At 40.4% G+C, this 17,847-nt stretch overlaps 1 protein-coding gene across 1 annotated transcript in view; it reads left to right on the top strand.

Moving 5' to 3' along the window:
• Positions 1–17,847, top strand: part of zmat4a (zinc finger, matrin-type 4a) — a 155,941-nt gene that overhangs the window by 22,470 nt on the left and 115,624 nt on the right. Inside the window, exon 2 of the mRNA XM_005948064.3 lies at positions 5,098–5,199. Coding sequence (XP_005948126.1) covers positions 5,098–5,199 — 102 coding nt within the window. The remainder of the gene's footprint in view (positions 1–5,097; positions 5,200–17,847) is intronic.

Genomic DNA, 17,847 nt, shown 5'->3' with positions numbered 1-17,847 from the left:
GGCAATGACAAGGCGACAGAATTGTGTATTAAAATGTTTCCTACCTGACATTGGGATCAAAGCTGGAATTTTCATGTTGTGACAGCAGCAGTGCCCATTTAGCTGGTTATCATTATTTGTTATCTGAACTATTCTTAGCCAAAGGGTCATCTGCCACTAAGGCCAGCACGAGTCCAGCTCATCTGCATGGGCATTCATCCAGCTTCCCAGCTTAACACACTCCCTAACGAATTACAACTGACCTTTTTAGCAGCAGCATCTGCTGGGCACTCGCCACTGTAACCTTCTTTTCATCTCTGAACTCTTTCTCTCCCTCTGTTTCGTCAGCTTTTTTCTTTTTTTCTATCCCCAGCCTCACTTTTCCAGCTCTACGGAGCTTGCCTCCGTTGATGTGCTAACACTTTGTCGTAGTCAAAGACGGTCGGTAAGCAGGATTGTCTAGGTGCGAGAAACAAGCTGGCTTTCTGCTAATTTGATCATTGGTGTGAAATGTGCTGGTTTGTTTCTTCTGACTTCTCTGGTGAAGGAGAAACAAGGGACAGAGTGGCAACATAACTTCTGTAATGAGCTCATGGAGCTGTGCTGAGAGAGCTTGCCTGTAATGTTGTTAACAACAGCTGCTCTGATCAGATATTGATGATTGAATTGTGTAAAGGACCCCCTGTTGGTTTACAAGTGCGATGCCTCCCCTTATCCAATTACACGGGGTAAAAATTAATATTTTTCTCATTTAGAAGAGAGTCAACCTCTTGCAATTATAGCAATGTATCTGACAGTAAAATCCATTAGCTTAATGAATTGAACACCAAGGAGAGGCACATGTTAATTTGGTGAGAAGCTGTTGCTCTTTGGAGCGCTGTGCTTAATACTCAGCAGGACGTTTCCTGCTTTCTCTCTTGTGCCTTTGTGTGATAGACACACTCAGGAACAAGTTCTCTTCTCAGGTAAAAAATAATTATTTTTTTTCTATTTTTGCCCATCCACCACTTCTCATTAAGTTAATCTTTACAGGAATGAAACATGAGCTGACCACTAGGTTCAGACCTAACAACAAGGGGCTTTATTTCTCAGGACCTCTTCAGCTTACTTGGCACCACGTTAGCACAGGGGTGGCTGTAGCTCAGGAGGTAGAACAGGTCACCTACTGATCGGAAGGTTGGTGGTTCGATCCCTGGCTCCTCCAGTCTGCATGTCAAGTATCCTTGGGTAAGATACTAACCCCAAGTTGCTCTCCGATGCATCCATCGGAGTGTGAATGTAGGTGGTAGAGCTTGAACTCTCTACTAATGGCCGACCATTATATTGTATATGTACACAGGGCTTAACGAGCTTTTGACTGGAACTATTAGCATAGGTGTACTCTTTGGGCTATAACTGAGAATATCAAGTATGAAACACAGAGTTGGTGACCTTTGAAGGGTTGGAAGTATACTTATGGTTTGGTTTAATGCTATCCCTTCCATCTATTTTCTGACAGACCCAAACCAAACCCAATCTTACAACAGAAGATCTGTTAGGTCGAAATTCAGTTCAGTTAAATCCAATTATATAGCGCCCAATCACAACAATAGTCACCTCAAGGTGCTTATAAACCCCAGAGAAAACCCCAACAATCAGATGACCCCCTATGAGCAAACACCTGGCGACAGTGGGAAGGAAAAACTAACTAAAAAGGCTCAGGGAGGGGCAACCATTTGACCGATTGAGGGTAAGGATACATGTAAGAGACTGGACTTGAAAAGCAATGTTTTGTATTTTTTCAGAATCCTTCTTACGCATAAGTAGAATCATACATAAAATACTACCTAAACCTAACCCCTAAGGGATTCACTAGCCACTTTGTGGACATTATGAGGTTTTGAGGGAACAATTTGGCAAATTAGCCAAATTCTAGTTATGTAAATTGTCTGGGTACACCTCTGACTCACAATGAAATACAGATTTAAAGTACATGAATCTAATGTTTGTCTAATGGCAAACAGAAGATGTACAAGGTTGGTTTCAGAGTTTCAGAGAACAGGACAAAAGAGGAAAAAAGCCTAACGAAGGTGTTACAAGGGGTCTCGCTTCTTAGTGAAATAGGTCAATACAGCATTACCCAAAATCAAAACCACTAACAACAAATAACTTTTTAAGAGGCCTTGTTTTACTGTTATTTATTAGGCGGTGTTGAGATTTTTACAGTAAACTCCCACCATTGCTGACCTTAAATGCAGACAAAATATAGGGTCAGAGCTCACATCCTAACATTAAATCCAGCTGAATGATTTTTCGTGTCTCGCGGGATTATGCATTGTGGAGAGAGATAACAGAAAAATATTTACTTATTTCTCTGTTTACTCCACATTGTAGGGTTTTGGCCATTTAGTCCAAACTAAGATGAATATGCAGACTTTACAATGGCAGAAATAGAACTGAGACCTCCTTCTAACTATGGAAAATGAAGTCAGAGATAAGAGTTGCTTTCATTCCCAGGCTGCTGCAGAAGTTACCCCTGATGCCTCTGCTTCTTACCAGAATTTAGGCAGATTAATTATTCATTTTGCACATCTGTGCACCCTTGCTAAAATGGTGAGTGGCTCCAACTGGCACAGGCTGATAGAGCTCTCAAAGATGCTTATTTATGTTGTTTGTCCTCTAGAATCTGAACTAGAAGTGACGGTGCTCTCGACTGATTACAAGACTTTGGAAGAGAGTGGCAGTGCTGACTTATTTATGTTTCTCTTCTTCTCTTGCTGTTTATCTGCAGACACATACACTCCTGACATGTTTTGCCCCTGTTTTCTCAGTCTGACCATATCGTCTTTGCTGCCAGAGGGTAGGGTAGTGTAGGGCCTACCTTACAATATAAAGCACCTTGAGGCGACTGTTGTTGTGACTGTTTGGTGCTGTATAGATAAAACTGAATTAAACTGAATTGAATGATAGTGGAAATATTTCATACTTGAATAACATGCAAGTTTATTCTTCTGTTCTGTTGCTGGTGCTTCATATTCCAAGAATCCAACATTTTCTCTGATGCTGAAACTACTGTAGGCTGAATTTCTTTTCCACACACAAAATTTATCATGAATCATTAGGGCAATAAACAAAGATTCAGGTCTAGAAACAGAATTAGTGTAAAATCATTTTGTAAATAAATTTCCATCCTCCTACCTTGCCTAAAGACGACCACCAAATTTCTGTGTGTCTCTTTCTTTTGCTGTATCAGTCAATATAATTTTTTATGTTCTAAGTAGATATTCTCTGGCCAGTGGATGTAAATTTAGCCACCTGGTTTGTTGGCATGATGAACTATCAATTAGTAATAACAAGGAAAAAGTTTTTTTTTCATCTTTCTGCCAATGAAAATGTAAAATCCGACCCCAAATAAGCCATGCAAATTATACATTACCACAAGCTAAGTGGTACTCTCTGTGAATATTAAAGAGTACACTTATGGGAAGCTTGTAAAACCACACAGACTGGATGTAAAAGGCAGAGGAAACCTCTAGGTCTAAAACATTATGGCCAACAGGGGTGAATCATCTGAAAACTCTGAATTTAATGATGACTTTGAGACAGTGATCTTACTTCTGATTTGTGAGCTCAGTCTCTTTTTGCGTACTCTGTTGCTGCTTAAGAGCATTTTTCTGTTCACTGTGACACTAATTTTTTTTATAGAATGTTATCTCCTTAATAAAAAACAAATGTTAACGTAGGGTATAATTTAAGGTTTGTCTGCCTTGAGATTGACAAGTCTCTAATGAGCCCTTTGCCTTGGCATTCTCCAGCTCTTTGTCAGAATATTTGTGTTTCCTGCTTGTGCTTGACAAACCAGAGGACACCTGGTGCAGTTTTTAAGACCAAACTCATCCTCACCATGGCCCTACTAAGTGACTTGAGGAGGATTAAAACTTTGATGATCATATGCTGTGCAATGATTCCTTGAGTAGAGATTTTGAATCTAAAACCAATACCAAGATGCATCTTCTTGTTATTAATGCATCTTAGTATTGCTTGACAATCTTGAGCTGAATGTGTGTAAGACCAACAAAGAGATAACAGTGGACATTACCAGAAAACTAGCAAAGAACCTTCATCCTCTCAGCATGAATGGGATCCAGCCGGAGAGGGAAGACCAGCTATTACCTCAGGTGACTGAAGGACTTATGATTTTGCACTACAGAGAATCTTGTACTGCAAAATCCCCACCCGGATGGGAAACTGCATCCAATGCATCCAATTTTTAAGACTTCTTAAAACTTGTTACAATTTTCCTACTTTTGCTAATAGCACAGAGCTATTAGCTATCAAATTTGTAAATTGAAACAAGTTTGAGATACGTTCCTCCTAAGTTCCCTCTGTCCCGTGGCTCCAAATGAAGCTGCGCCTTTGTAAATGAGGATGAGTTAAGCCTGACTGCTTCCAAATATGAAATGCGAGCTTCTGTTGTAAACTAGGCTGAATTAGTAATAGAAAGCAGAGAGGGCTCAGCTATGAAAATAAAAGGTTTTTGCAGCCATGTCACCTAGAATACATTTTTTTCTCCAACAACACACAGCCTGGAGTTCAATTTTATACTTTAATGAATTCCCAGGAACAGCTCGTCTTTGATCTCTTGTTATTTATTCATTAACAAATAACATTTTAGCTTCATGTCTTAAGTGGGATATTTTGTATAGTTTTTCTGACTCATTGCTTGCAAAAGCTGCTCAGCATCTGTCACTAAGTTAATAAAATATTGATTAACTGTGTTGAAAATATGAGTTTGTTGTTTACTTGCTCTATTACATCTTGGTTGGTTTGTCACAGCTCCCTGTAGACCCACAAAACAAGGCTGCCTGATAGTACCAATGGAAATCAGACAGCTTTCTGTGTTTGTGTGAATGTACAGTGGACATATTATGTCATTTTGTCAAAACTGTTCGTCAGAGAGGTCCAGTTTGATTCGGACTTGCCATTTCAATAAAAAAACATTTTCCCTAACTTCTCTTGACTCATCCTGTCTGAAATGGGCTTTTTCTTTCAAAAACAGTCAGCATTATGTGTGCAGTTCTTAAAAACACCTGCCAAAAACGGAACTCCAGTCAGTAAACTCATTTTCTCCTTCTCCAGATGAAGTCAACAGAGGTGGACCAAGGGCTTTTCACAGACAGCTACTGCAAAGTGTGCAGCGCTCAGCTCATTTCCGAGTCCCAGCGGGTCGCCCATTATGAGGTGAGAGTCACATGACCCTGATATACTATACTGCTCTATTGGAGCTAATGACAAGATTTGTGCTGTTTAGGCACTGCCCCCAGAGACACTTGGAAAATCTATCCACCTGAGCCCTGCAGCTCCACACTGACATACACCTGAGTTCACCCAGCTGTTTGTTCTTTCATTTAGCCTCAGTTGAATGCAAACCTAGAAATACAGATATAACCAAAAGAGAAACTGAACTTTGAGATTTTCCACAGCTCATACTTTAAGGGGTATTCATCCACACTACCTAACATTTTAACCCCAAGAGATCATTGCTGAATTCAAACTTTGACAGCACAGTTGCAGTAAACAAGAAAAGCCATTACTGAAAAGCTACAAAGCATTTTAAAGTTACAAATAAGTCTCTAATCTCTCATTTTGTATTTAAGTATTGCAAAGTGATACAACTAACTACTGCAAAATAAATTTAGGACTGGTGTTAGATTGGTAATCAAAGCCAAGTATTGTATCCAAATAAATCCCCCAAATTTTCCCTTCATTAACCTTACTGTTCACAAACTGAATTGCCCTTTGTTTCTAATGGTTAATATAGTTCCTGACATGGAAGCCCACTAATTAATGATATTCTATCAATAGGATTATTGAATAATCTCAGTAAAGCCCTATTATTTTGATATTTTGGTGGCTAGCTTTGGAGCTGGCTAGTAACTACCAAAATAGAGAGATGGACTAAAGAAAACACAAAATTTGTCTGCAGTATGCCAAATACCATCTCACGTCCACTTTAATGTTCTTGCAAGTGAGTTTTAAGGAGTTTCTGACAAGATAAAATAAAAAATGTATTAAATCTATGTAAACACATCTGTACCTGTCCTTTAACCCGACGCGCTGAAACTGGCGATGCCCCAATCAGTCAACTCAAGGTCAAATTGAGGAAGGCAGCCAGTTGGTTTCCTCCTGCCTGAGCATCATCAGGTAGTGGACCTCTATCTCTCTGCAGATGCCACCGCTCACTCACTGTCAAACTGAGTTTCAAGACCAGTGAGTCTGATGGCTAGCCTGCCGCTACAGGACATCTGCAGTAACAGGAGTTGAAGGGACTCATATGAACACTACCATCCAGGCAATATTATCAAAGACTGGCCAGCTGACTTTCATTCTTTGAGAGGCTGAAAGAAAACAGTTTGAGACCTTGAGTCAATTAAGCATGTTATTGATTTCCTGTTGTTGTGCATCAGTTTGCTGAGGTAAAATCTCAAAAACGAAAACGAAATGTTTTTTTTGTTTGTTTGTTTTTTTTACATTTTTCTGACAGTGTTACTTTGTCCTAACTTTGCCTCGTCCTAAGCTTGCTTTCCTTGACTTTGAGTCAACTTTTCTTTTGCAACTCTTAACTCAGACTCTGTTTCCTGCAGGGCATAGTGCTCGCTGTGCTGCTGCTGCGGAGTGCTATTTAAAGTAGCCCTAACTGCCTATGGGAAACAGGAGAACTATTGTGTTCTTCAGGCTGTTGCAGGAGACAGAAAGTGGCTGTACCAATCCGAATCAAATATTAATTTTGTTATTGTGTGGTGAATGCAGAATACAGCACTTGGCCTGTTGCCTCCTGGAGATGGAGTGTATTTGGCTTCTATTTTAGCACAGTTAGGGTCTAATGCATGGTGACGTGTTTGGGTCATGTTGACGACAGTAAGAAAAAAGGGAAGTGCTACAACAAAGTAAACTTTTGAATCGAGATGGCAGTTTTGCATTTGAAAAGGTGAAGTGTTTGCATTTTGTTTTTGTCGATTTGATTCCAGCAGTGCTGCATTTGAAGATTTACAGTTGCTGTATATCAGACTGTAGAGCTTCAAATCTTCTAACTTGCATCTGAAACTCATGACCTCTTTCATTAAAAATATGAACATATGTATAAATCATAATAATGGTCATTAATAATGAAAAAGTGCATTTGCCAAAGAAAGAAGGAAGCCAGAAGATTTTACGTCTATGCTTCAGGTGAAGCGCTGGGCCAGTTGTGTATCTGTAGTTGAAAACTCCTTTTGACGGGGGATGCACACCAATTTTTTTAAGCTTTTTGCAACAGATAATATGTTATTGTTATTGCCATTTCACATTTTTGGCCTTAAGGGTCTGACTTCATCACCCCTTGGAGATTCCCCCCACTCAAGGAATCTCCAAGGGAGACAGGCAATAATGATTTCCTCCCTTGGCCTCAAGCCCTACAGGTGGATTTTGAGGTGAAAGTAGGTCCTAAGGCATATTGTTCTAGAGGTACTGGCAACACCACCAGTGTCAGGAAGTGTGGGGTGAGCTTTCAGGCAAATGTCATGGTTTTCCTCCGCAACTGTATAAGGTATAGTGGGAAGAGTGTGCAGACTTCAAGTTCGACTCTGCAAAAACAAGAGAGATCAGAGGCAATAGGAGACAGACATCTAAAGGGCTTTCAGGGTAGGAATAAATAATGAAATAACTAACTGAAAAAGAATTCATAGTTAAAACTTCCTGGACCATAGTAGGGACGTTTTTTATCAAATGGAGAACTTTTTCTGTATCCCCCCTTCAGATGAAATCTTTTTGACTGACTGGTCATCTAACTCACTCAAATATGATGATCTGTGATCGAGTCAGTGTTGCTTTGAATTTTTAAACTCCAAAGTTAAATCAGTCTTTGGGGTGACAGTAGACATGTAATTGATCTTTAAACCTCCTTTTCAAATACATCAAAGCAAGAGCTCCCCTGCAGAGTGGATCAGAGTGGCCTTTGGTTCTCAGTTCAAAGATATGAGTGTGGCGCATGTTAATTTATGCATCTGTCTCGTTGCATGATTTCTGATTTGGGCGTGTACTACAGCCTCTCTTGACAAGCTGCCCTCTTGCAAGCAGTGCAAGAGAACCTCTTTTAAACTAGATGCCTATTACGTTTTAATGTATTTTCCCTAGCAGTGTTGAGTAACTGCTCTCGAAGAAATATAACACAGCTCATTAAATGTCTGATTGTTCAACGTGTCTTTCACTTACTGAGTCAACAGCAGTTTATTAGTACTTGCTTGAGTGTGGCATGTTTTAGGGGTGATCTAAGGCACTGTTTTATGGCATCACACGGATGAGAAGCAAAAAAAGGCCCATCAGGTGCTAAAAAATAAACCTTAGACTCAAACGTTAGAACAGGCTTTTCCCCGCAGCACGCCGTGTAATAAATACTCACAAAGAAAATGGCGGCCGTTACAACTTATGTCTAAAAATGTATCGTTTCATGCATTGGTTAAAACACTCGACTCCAGGTACGCGACGCCCAGCTGGAAACACTTCCGCTAAGTCGAGCTGCCCGAGATTCACAGAATTTACAGAAAATGTTAAATTTTTGTGATTTATATCATTATCGGGACGATAGATGTCTTATATTGGGATATGAGATTTTGGTCATATCGCACAGCCCTACTTCAGAGAGACCTTAAAGTCAAGCTCAGATAGAGTCCTGACAGATCAGCTGAATGCTTACCTAATAGCTTTCTTCACATCCAACTGCCAAATCTCATATTGATGTGTTATATAAGCTGCATCAGCCTGTCCACAGTTGGCGTTCATCTGCAAGTCGCTTTGCAACCCACCTCCACACCAGTTTCTCTCTTTTTTTAGAATGTAGTTAAGTCTTATATAATATATTCTCTTTTAACAAATTAAATCTAAGCAGCAGTCTGTTAGTCTGTTATTTGAGATGTGGCAATGCATAGCTTTCATTGTGCCATACCTTAATGGCAGGACCTGTTATGGACATCAGACTGCTACATAATGACCTCATAGTTGTGGTCAGTTATTACTTAATATAGTCTGAAACAGGTGTACATTTCTGCCTTGCTTCAGTTCTTTTGTGTTATCAGAACATGGCCTTTGTTTAAAAATTAATTAATCATAACATTAATTAACATGAGGATAATATATACAGATTATATACATGATAGCATCTAGGACTGGGTGATATATTGAGTTTTTAAATATATCAATATATTTTTATACGAAATAAGAGATGTGACAATATCGTTTATATCGATATAGTCTATGTTACTTTATAATTATACTTGTGGAACCACAAGTTTGCCTCTCTTTCGTCCACTTTTGTCTCTACGCTGCGTTACTCTGCCTTGCCTCTCTCCTTCACTGAACACAACTCCCCCTCCCCCATCGCTTCACCTGCAGTTAACGACAAGATGGACACGGTAGCTATCAAAGAGGAGCTGGTCGGTAAAAAGAAAACATTTAGAGATTACTATTTTAGTGCTGCAGCATTACTCGCGTTAAATTGACGTTAACGCCATAACTGTATTAACGCGGCAAATCTCCGTTAACGAGTTACCGCGGATTGCCCCGTGCGTGGGGCTGCACGGCGTCAACGCGTTAACGGTTACCTCGTTAACGTGTTGACACTGTGCAGCTAGCATTACTAGTATTTTCACCATTTACAACAGCGCCATAAAGTGCAAAATGAAGAGTGTGTGAAAATGTGTGCTGTATCCCAGACCACGAAGTCTCCCAGCCTCCTGCCCTGAAACAAAGTACCTTACATATAACCTAGGGCTGCACGATTAATCATTAGAAAATCGCGATGTCGATTCATACTTATGTGCGATCTCATTTCCAAATGACAACGATTTAAAAAAAAAAAAAAAAAAAAAAAAAAGACGACGATTGTACCTCATTTTGATCCGGGACGTAATCTGCATGAAAACAAGCGCTCACTCTTCCTGCTCAACAAATGACAAGGGCGGAGCCTTATACCACGTGATACAGAAGCTGGCTGCTAAAATTAGCAGGGAAAAAACAACGGAGAGCACGTCAGGGATGACGAGAAAGTGACAGGAGAAAATCCGTCCCGGTCAACCACCCAAACATCAATAACGGGAACCTTATACAGCGCTTCACGTCGAACTCCCGCAGGCACAAAGAAATTACGGAGGCTATTACTTATCACCTGACCAAAGATATGGCTCCCATCAACACTGTGCAAAACGAGGGATTTAGGAAAATGATCAACACCCTAGACAAACGCTACACAGTGCTGTCCCGCAACTATTTTTCTATTGTTGCACTACCTGCTCTATACACGCAGTGTTGAGCAACTGTGGAGACGGAATTTCAAGACGTACAACATTTTGCGGCAACAACAAAATGTGAGACTTTTGTTGTTTTTATGTTTATTTATTGTTTTTATGTTCAGTCTCAACTGTTGCGAAGTTGATGTGCAGTTAATAAGTGCAATAAATATTTATACTGGAAAAGAAAATCGTGAGAGAATCGTGATCTCAATTCTAAGCCAAAAAAATCGTGATTCTCATTTTATGCAAAATCGTGCAGCCCTAATATAACCTTACACTAAAATCCTTTCATTTTCTCAAAAATCGACCAGAACTCAATGTATGAGTTCTGGTTGTGCTTACTGACCGCGAACTGATTTTATGTGGTACAAAGGGCTGAGCAATCTGTCAAAAATGCTTTAGTACGACTTTGGTAAGCTACGAAGCTGCACCGCTTGATGGATTGTTGGAGCATTACGGCTAGCGGAGTCTGGAGCCTCGTGGAGTAATGCATACTGTGCTTCAATATAATATTACCGTATTGTGTGCGCATAAGGAGCACAAATGGCACCTGTAAGAGACACGCTTACGAAGCGGATTTCAAACTCCAGGCTGTCAGTCACGCAGTAGAACTTGGGAACAGAGCAGCGGCGAAATCTGTCTGTCTTTGTTATGCTCAGCGTCTTTTAGTTTACATTTTGACTGCACAGTTGTGAGCGTTTTGTTATGCACAAAAACAACATTGTTTTATTTTATTTATGGAGAATTATTATTTAATAAATGCTGATAATTTATCTCTGAGTAATTTTTTCACGTACATCTACGCTGTATGTTAATAAAAGTGCCTGTGTGAGATCTGGGACACAGTGTGACTAAGAACTCTCTTTTAGTTCTTACTTTATGGCTTTAAAAAATATCGAGATATATATTGTATATCGCCATCTAGCTAAAGAATATTGAGATATGAATTTTAGGCCATATCGCCCAGCCCTAATAACATCATGTAAATACTTAGTGCTTCCAGTCCACACATCCCCAAGGTAATATTACACTGAAATCTGATTAAAGGTATTATTATATTGAGTACAGAGAAAAGAGATAGTTTAAGATGATCCGAGCTTTGTGACATGTTACAGCTTTGTGATATTCTGCTGGAAGCAGCATCAGAAGGCCGATCCAATGTGGTCATAAAGAGATGGACACAGTCAACAACAATGCTCAATTGATACTAGGGGCCCAACCTGTGCAAGGAAAATACCCCCCACACCATTGTGTCACCACCAGCAGCCTAAACTGGTGCTGGTGGTGTTGGCGGGATGGATCAGTCCTTTTTTAAATTCTGGCCCTGACATTTTGATATCACAGCAGAAATTAAGAGTTGTCAAACCAGACAACATTTTTCCAGTCTTCCTCTGTCCAATTTTGTCAGCTCATGAGAATTGTAATTTCAGTTTCCTCTTAGCTGACATTGGTGACATCTGCTGTGGTCTTGGTCTCCACTATCTACGGATGGAAATATTTGAATACTTGTTAAACGCCTCACTATTTTACCTAGCTGTTATTTCTGTCTGTCTGCTGTGTGGTAAATTGCAGGGTTTATCAGATCATTATACCCTAAAATAGCTTGTATTATGGAACTGAGGTTAATCTTATTATGATTCAGTTTTGAAATAATTCTCTGTAGGTTTATGAGTAGGAGAGAAATGAACACGAGATCCATTGTTATGTAATTTTTTATTTAATCTTTAGATACAAAATGAAGTTTGGAGCTTTCACCTATACAGGAAAATCTGGTTTCAAGGATTCGAGCTTTCCAGTCAGAGGGAAGTCCTGGAAAACGATGTAAAATCATATATTTCAGCAGCATGAGCTAAACATGCCACAGCAGACTACCTTTTGCACAGTTTCATAAATCTAAGGCAATGTGTATTTCAGCCACTTCAAGCTGAATAATCTCATTCCCCACATCCAGGAACAATGCCTGTCAAATGCTATTTGTCAGCACTGCAGAGTCATTTTCAAAATGCCACCACACTAATCCAGCAGCTGCAGCATGTATGACTTTTCCGTGAAAGCTGTATCAAGCTCACATTTTGCATTTTCACTCCACTACATTGTGATTCTCCTCTCAGTACATAACATGATCGAACAAGAGCAGAATTCAACTGCATTGGGGACACTCTTAAAGTTCGAGTAGCTCACTATTGGCTGCTTGTGTTGTTCTGTTCCCTGCTATGCTCTTTGTGCACTTCATGTCCTCACTAATAGGTTTCTATTATCTCGGAGACATTACAAAATGAGTTTGCCTTTCAACATTTTATGCTATGCTTTATGCTTTATACAGCAAATGACTCACTTGGCTTGTAAAGAAGAGGAGAAGGGTTTAGGAGCTCAGCTAATATACAGTGTAATACTACAGTACATAATTAAATATAATGCATGTGTGTGTTAGGCTAGATTTGGTTACATTTATTAAAGCTTAAGGTTGAAAAGAAACCATGATGGTAAAATAGTCCATTGAGCTAGTATAGTGGTGTAGGGGGCAAACAGAGCCAATAAACCAGTTATTCCCACCACCCATCCCCCTACCACGGCCCTAGAACATCTTAATGAGCAGCTGTTTACTGTGCTGAGAAGAGACCAGACTAAAACATACCATTTATGACTCTGTACTGCCTTTCTTTCCTGTGCTGAATGTCTTTTTTGGAAGTGCTCTCTGGCTGAACAAGTGTTTAATATATAATAGTGTTTTGTTTTTTTTCCTACTTTTGTGTTCTTTTCGAATTGAATTGAATATCTTTATTGTAATTGTCGCTTGAACAATGAAATTTAAAAAATTGTCTTCGATCGGTGCTGAAAACCTTAAAATAAAACAATAAAAAAACAGAACATTTACATTCATTCCAATACATATGCCTCAATTAGTTGCAAGTTATTCCACAGCATGGTTGGTAATGCTGATGTTCAAATACGATATTGCTGTTGGGTAGAAGCTGTGTTTAAATCTGTTTGTTCTTGCTTTGATTGTCCTATACCTGCCCGAGGGCAGCAGTTTTACCAGGAAATGGCTGAGGTGAGAAGTGTCTTTCATGATGTTCTGAATATTTCACTGTTTATTTGATCTGACACTAAAGATTTAAAATATACAACAAAGAGGAAAAGCATCTACCAATACAGGAGTATTCATAACGTGTGTACTCAAACTACAACAAAAAAATCTGCTTCCGATACATGCAGTAGTTGCTATTCATGCTAGCTTGTGTAGATAATGCCAAATTTGGTCACAAGAGGACCGTAAATCACAGTGTGCACAGACAATAAAACATAATTTATAGTACAGAACATTGTTCTGAGACAGAGATCGCTTTCATGTTGGTTTCACGCTAATTAAGTTTATTTTATTGATTTGACTAGTCAAGCACTGATTGACTTGCCTGTCCTGATAACCGATCCATGAGATAACATACTGTAAATTGTAGTTGACTAAATTTGACAAAGAGCAGTAAACTTAAGATCTACAATGTAAAATTAGTTGAACATCTAGCTTGTACACAAAAAAAGTACAGTCCACTGGAGCTCACGGTATAAATCGGTTTATCAAAGTTATTTTCACACAGTGTCCCAACTTGAACTCCACCGCCAGGGCCTCTGCCCTTGACTTCCACCCGACACAAAGATTTTCTCTATTTCTGTCAAACATGCTGCCCACCACAGCTGTAGCTGCTTATGTCACGGTCATGTCATGCACCTGGCCTCTACAGCGCCTCTTGTAGGTTGTGAGCCCACAGAAGAAAAGAGTCAGTTAGGATCTGACTAGGATGTTTCCTGGACGCCTGGGTGAGGTGTTCCGTGCAATCTATCAGGAGAACATGGGACCAGAACATGCAGGAGAGATTATGACTTTCAGCTGACCTGAGAACACCTCAGTGTTTCGCCAGATAAGCTGGAGGAGGTGGTTGGGGAGAGGGAGGTGTGGGCTAGTCAGTTAGTCTGCTGCCCTTGCAGCCTGGCCCCAGTTAAGCAGAAAAAAATTGATGGATGGATATTTTCATACTATTTATTTTTCTCCGTTGGGTCTTAGGGTTTTTCAATGTGCCAAATCCCAGTTTATCCCATGGTGGAAAGACTGTTTTGTGATGCTTTAGTTTTTGTTACTATTTTACTGGATTCAGAGCAGATAGTTTATTATATTTTCTGATTTTATGATCTAAGTTATCAAGGAGTTATCAGGGAGTCCATAAAACAGATTGGTGGGTGTCTTAGTGTTGCCTATGTTTTCATGTCGACAGTTTGGAAAAGATTTTACCAAGATAGGAACACAAACAAGGCTAAATCATATCTTAATATGATTTTACTTTAATGCAACATTGCACTACACTGCTCCTCATTCTCTCCACTGCATGTAAGTCCCTGTCTCATTCATGAGCTTAGTGTTGTGTCTGCTGTATTCGCACATTCAGCACTCCAATCAGACTGCTGAATATGTCTGAAGCTTTAGATGTCTAGAGAAGACCACAGGGCCTAATAACTGCGACTGGCTCAGACGATATCATGTGCCCTCAGGGGTGCTGCCATTGCTGTCTCATCCCGGGATGTCCTCGTTTTCCAACGCTTGCATGTCTTTTGTGATTTTCATGGTGTGAACTAAATATACCTGTTCAGTTGCATGTTAACACAGATATATCTAATCAGTCAATCGTATGGCAGCAGCTCAGGCATGCAGACACTGTCTGTGATGTCCAGATGGTAGGGCCAGAATTTGGCATGAACAACATAAAAGCATGGATCTATCCTGCCTTGTATCTACAGTTTAGACTGGTGGTGATGTGATGGTGTGGCGGATATTTCTTTGACACACATTGGGCCAGCTGAGCATCATGTAAAGTTACCAGAGATATTGTTGCTGACCATATGCATTGCATTTGAAATTCAGCTTTTCTCACTTTTTAAAACAAATTTCTCCCAAAACAATCTAAGAAAGCGTGAAATCAACATTTTATAAATCCTGAGCAGTTACTCCTCCTTTCACTGACACAGGCTCATCACTAAACTGTAGCATGTGAGTGTGTAGGAGAGTGTGTCAGCTATTGACGAGGTAATCTGCATTTTCCATGCAGCTCAGTTTGACCTCTACAAGTATTGATTTTTTGAGGGAGAGGATTAGTAAATCACTGTAGTTCAGTGTGAGTACTAGTTGTTTCTATCACTCCAAAGAGGCACAAAGGAAGGATCTCTACCAGCTGCTATCATGAGTGAGAATATGCATTCTTGGAGACACGTATGGTAGCAGTAACTACCACCAAGGTTTTTATCTTTGGTAGTCCATGAACAGATTTTTATGCAGTCAGTGGAGTCACATAGAATTGCCTTTCACTCATGAATTCCTGGTGTCTCATACACTAGCAGTTTCTGTGCAGCCCTGGCCTTGGCCCACGTGTTTGTCTGATAAAGAAAGAAACTAATTTCCGTGATCCCTTTGTAATTACCTCCCATGCATCATTAGCCAAATGTCGAGGTCTGCTAATACCTGCAGCAGGTGCGTCAGAGAGTTTATAGATGCTCTTGTCTGCATCTGGAAGACTGATGTCCACATGGCCCCCATCTGTCATCTCCTGTCATTTTCACAGGCTTTGGAGTTAATGGCATGGAAATATTAGCCATTTCTAGTGCTGGCAGAAACTAATCTACGGTAGAGAAATGAGACTGAAAAGTGCTGTTCCACTCAACCTGAAGTGTGATCACTGGAAAACATAATCAACAGTAGAGCGACTTTGCTTCATTATCAGTCTTTGTTATTAAATTAAAGAGTAAAAGACAATTGTAAGCTCCTCAGGAGTCTGTCTCTCCGTGCCATGCGATAACAGCACAAACAAGAAGAAGATTAAAAACGCTTTCAAACATGTTGGCACAGTGAAAAGTGGCCCAAAGCTTCCCTGGTAAGCAAAAAACACTAATGCAGCAGCGTTTACACAGTTTAATTATGAGGCTGTCTCACTGGGAAACAGAGGAGTGAAGGAGTGGTTATTAATAGAAAGAGTCCTGCGAGATCAGTTGTTAGCCCGTCCTTAAAGCAGAGAGAGGGAGAGAGAGGCAGAGAGAGAGAGGTAGGTGAAACAGTCCTTTTGGCTCTTGAAAGATGATTAAACGAGTTCCGAACAGCCCAGAATCTTCCTGACAGGGAGGCGTTTAGCCCATGATGCGCGTCAAATTAAAAGAGCGCGAAATGCATATTCCACTTGCAAATAGATTGAATTCCCTCACAGTTTCGCTGTGACTCAGCTCATAATCCCAGGCAAGGTTTTCAACCCTCCCAACATACACACACACATGTGCTTCTGGCTCTGTGAGGCACAAATTCCAAACAACAAGCCCAATTTTCAACATTGCATCTCGCCTTTGGTGCTTTGGTACAATTTGTTTGTTGTGTGCCATGAAAGTTTTGTGCTATGCGGCTGCTGTGACACTGCTGCAGTGTACCAATACAGAGGATGCTGAGAATCATTAGCATAAAGAGAGAAAATTACAATCATGATTATAGTCAATAGCAATTATGGAGTCTTGACAGGGACTTCCAGTCAATCCAGTCTCTTTTATTTAGCAGGATCACAGGAGGGGGTTGGGGCCTATTCCAGCTACCATAGGGCGAGAGACAGGGTACATGCTGGACAGGCCACCAGTAGGGCTAACACAAAGAGCCAGACAACGATTCACACCCATGGGCAATTTAGATTCAACAACTGAAAACCATGAGAGAGAGAAACTTGGAGAGAAACCATGTGATAGAGTCCCAGGAGAGGAACTTTGGTAATCTATGAGTTGATCAGGAGTGGCAGAGAAGTATGTGAATGTGGTCCAGGATAAGTATGAAGACACCAAGACCGTGGCGAGGTGTGCAGTAGGAGCAACAGATTCAAGGTGGGATTGGATTACATCAGGTATCGGCTCTTAACCCCATCTTGTTTGCAATAGTGATCGACCGACTGACTGATGAGGTCAGGCCTATAATGTTTGCAGATGACAAAGGAAGTTAGTAAAAGCAATACAATTCAATTCAAACCTAGGGATGGGTACCGGTATCCAGTGCCATCATGGCAGCGGTTCTGACATATACGGTAGTAACCAGACCGAAAAGCAGCGCACATTTCGGTGCTTTATTTCGGTGCTTTTTTTCCCTGAGCCAATCATTTTACAATTCCGAGGATAGTAGGCGGGTCCAGGTACGTACGTTCTTTTAGAGCAGAGCTACAGATTAAAAATGCCCAAGGCGAAGCGGTCAAAAGTCTGGCTGTACTTCACAGCAAAATATGCAAACTCAGCAGCCTGCAACAAGTGCTTTAAGCTGATACTGTGATACTGTCAAAGGAAGTAACACCTCAAATCTGATGAAACACCTGGCAACGCATAGCGTTTTTTTAAAAAGCCGAGAAATGCGCCGTATTTGATAGCTTGCTGCGAGACCTCACACCGAGCACATCTACTGCGGGTGTGGTGCCTGTTATCGGACCCAGAGCAACATCCCCCAAAAACCCGAAGAGGAGAGTCCTGGCCCCTAGCCCTGCCAGTGTAGCAGAAATGATGACGGATGATG

Source organism: Haplochromis burtoni, unplaced genomic scaffold, assembly GCF_018398535.1.
Source record: "Haplochromis burtoni strain Fernald_Lab_line unplaced genomic scaffold, NCSU_Asbu1 Contig_555, whole genome shotgun sequence".
In the NCBI taxonomy this organism is placed as follows: Eukaryota; Metazoa; Chordata; class Actinopteri; order Cichliformes; family Cichlidae; genus Haplochromis; species Haplochromis burtoni.
This window is presented reverse-complemented; position numbering and strand designations above follow the sequence as displayed.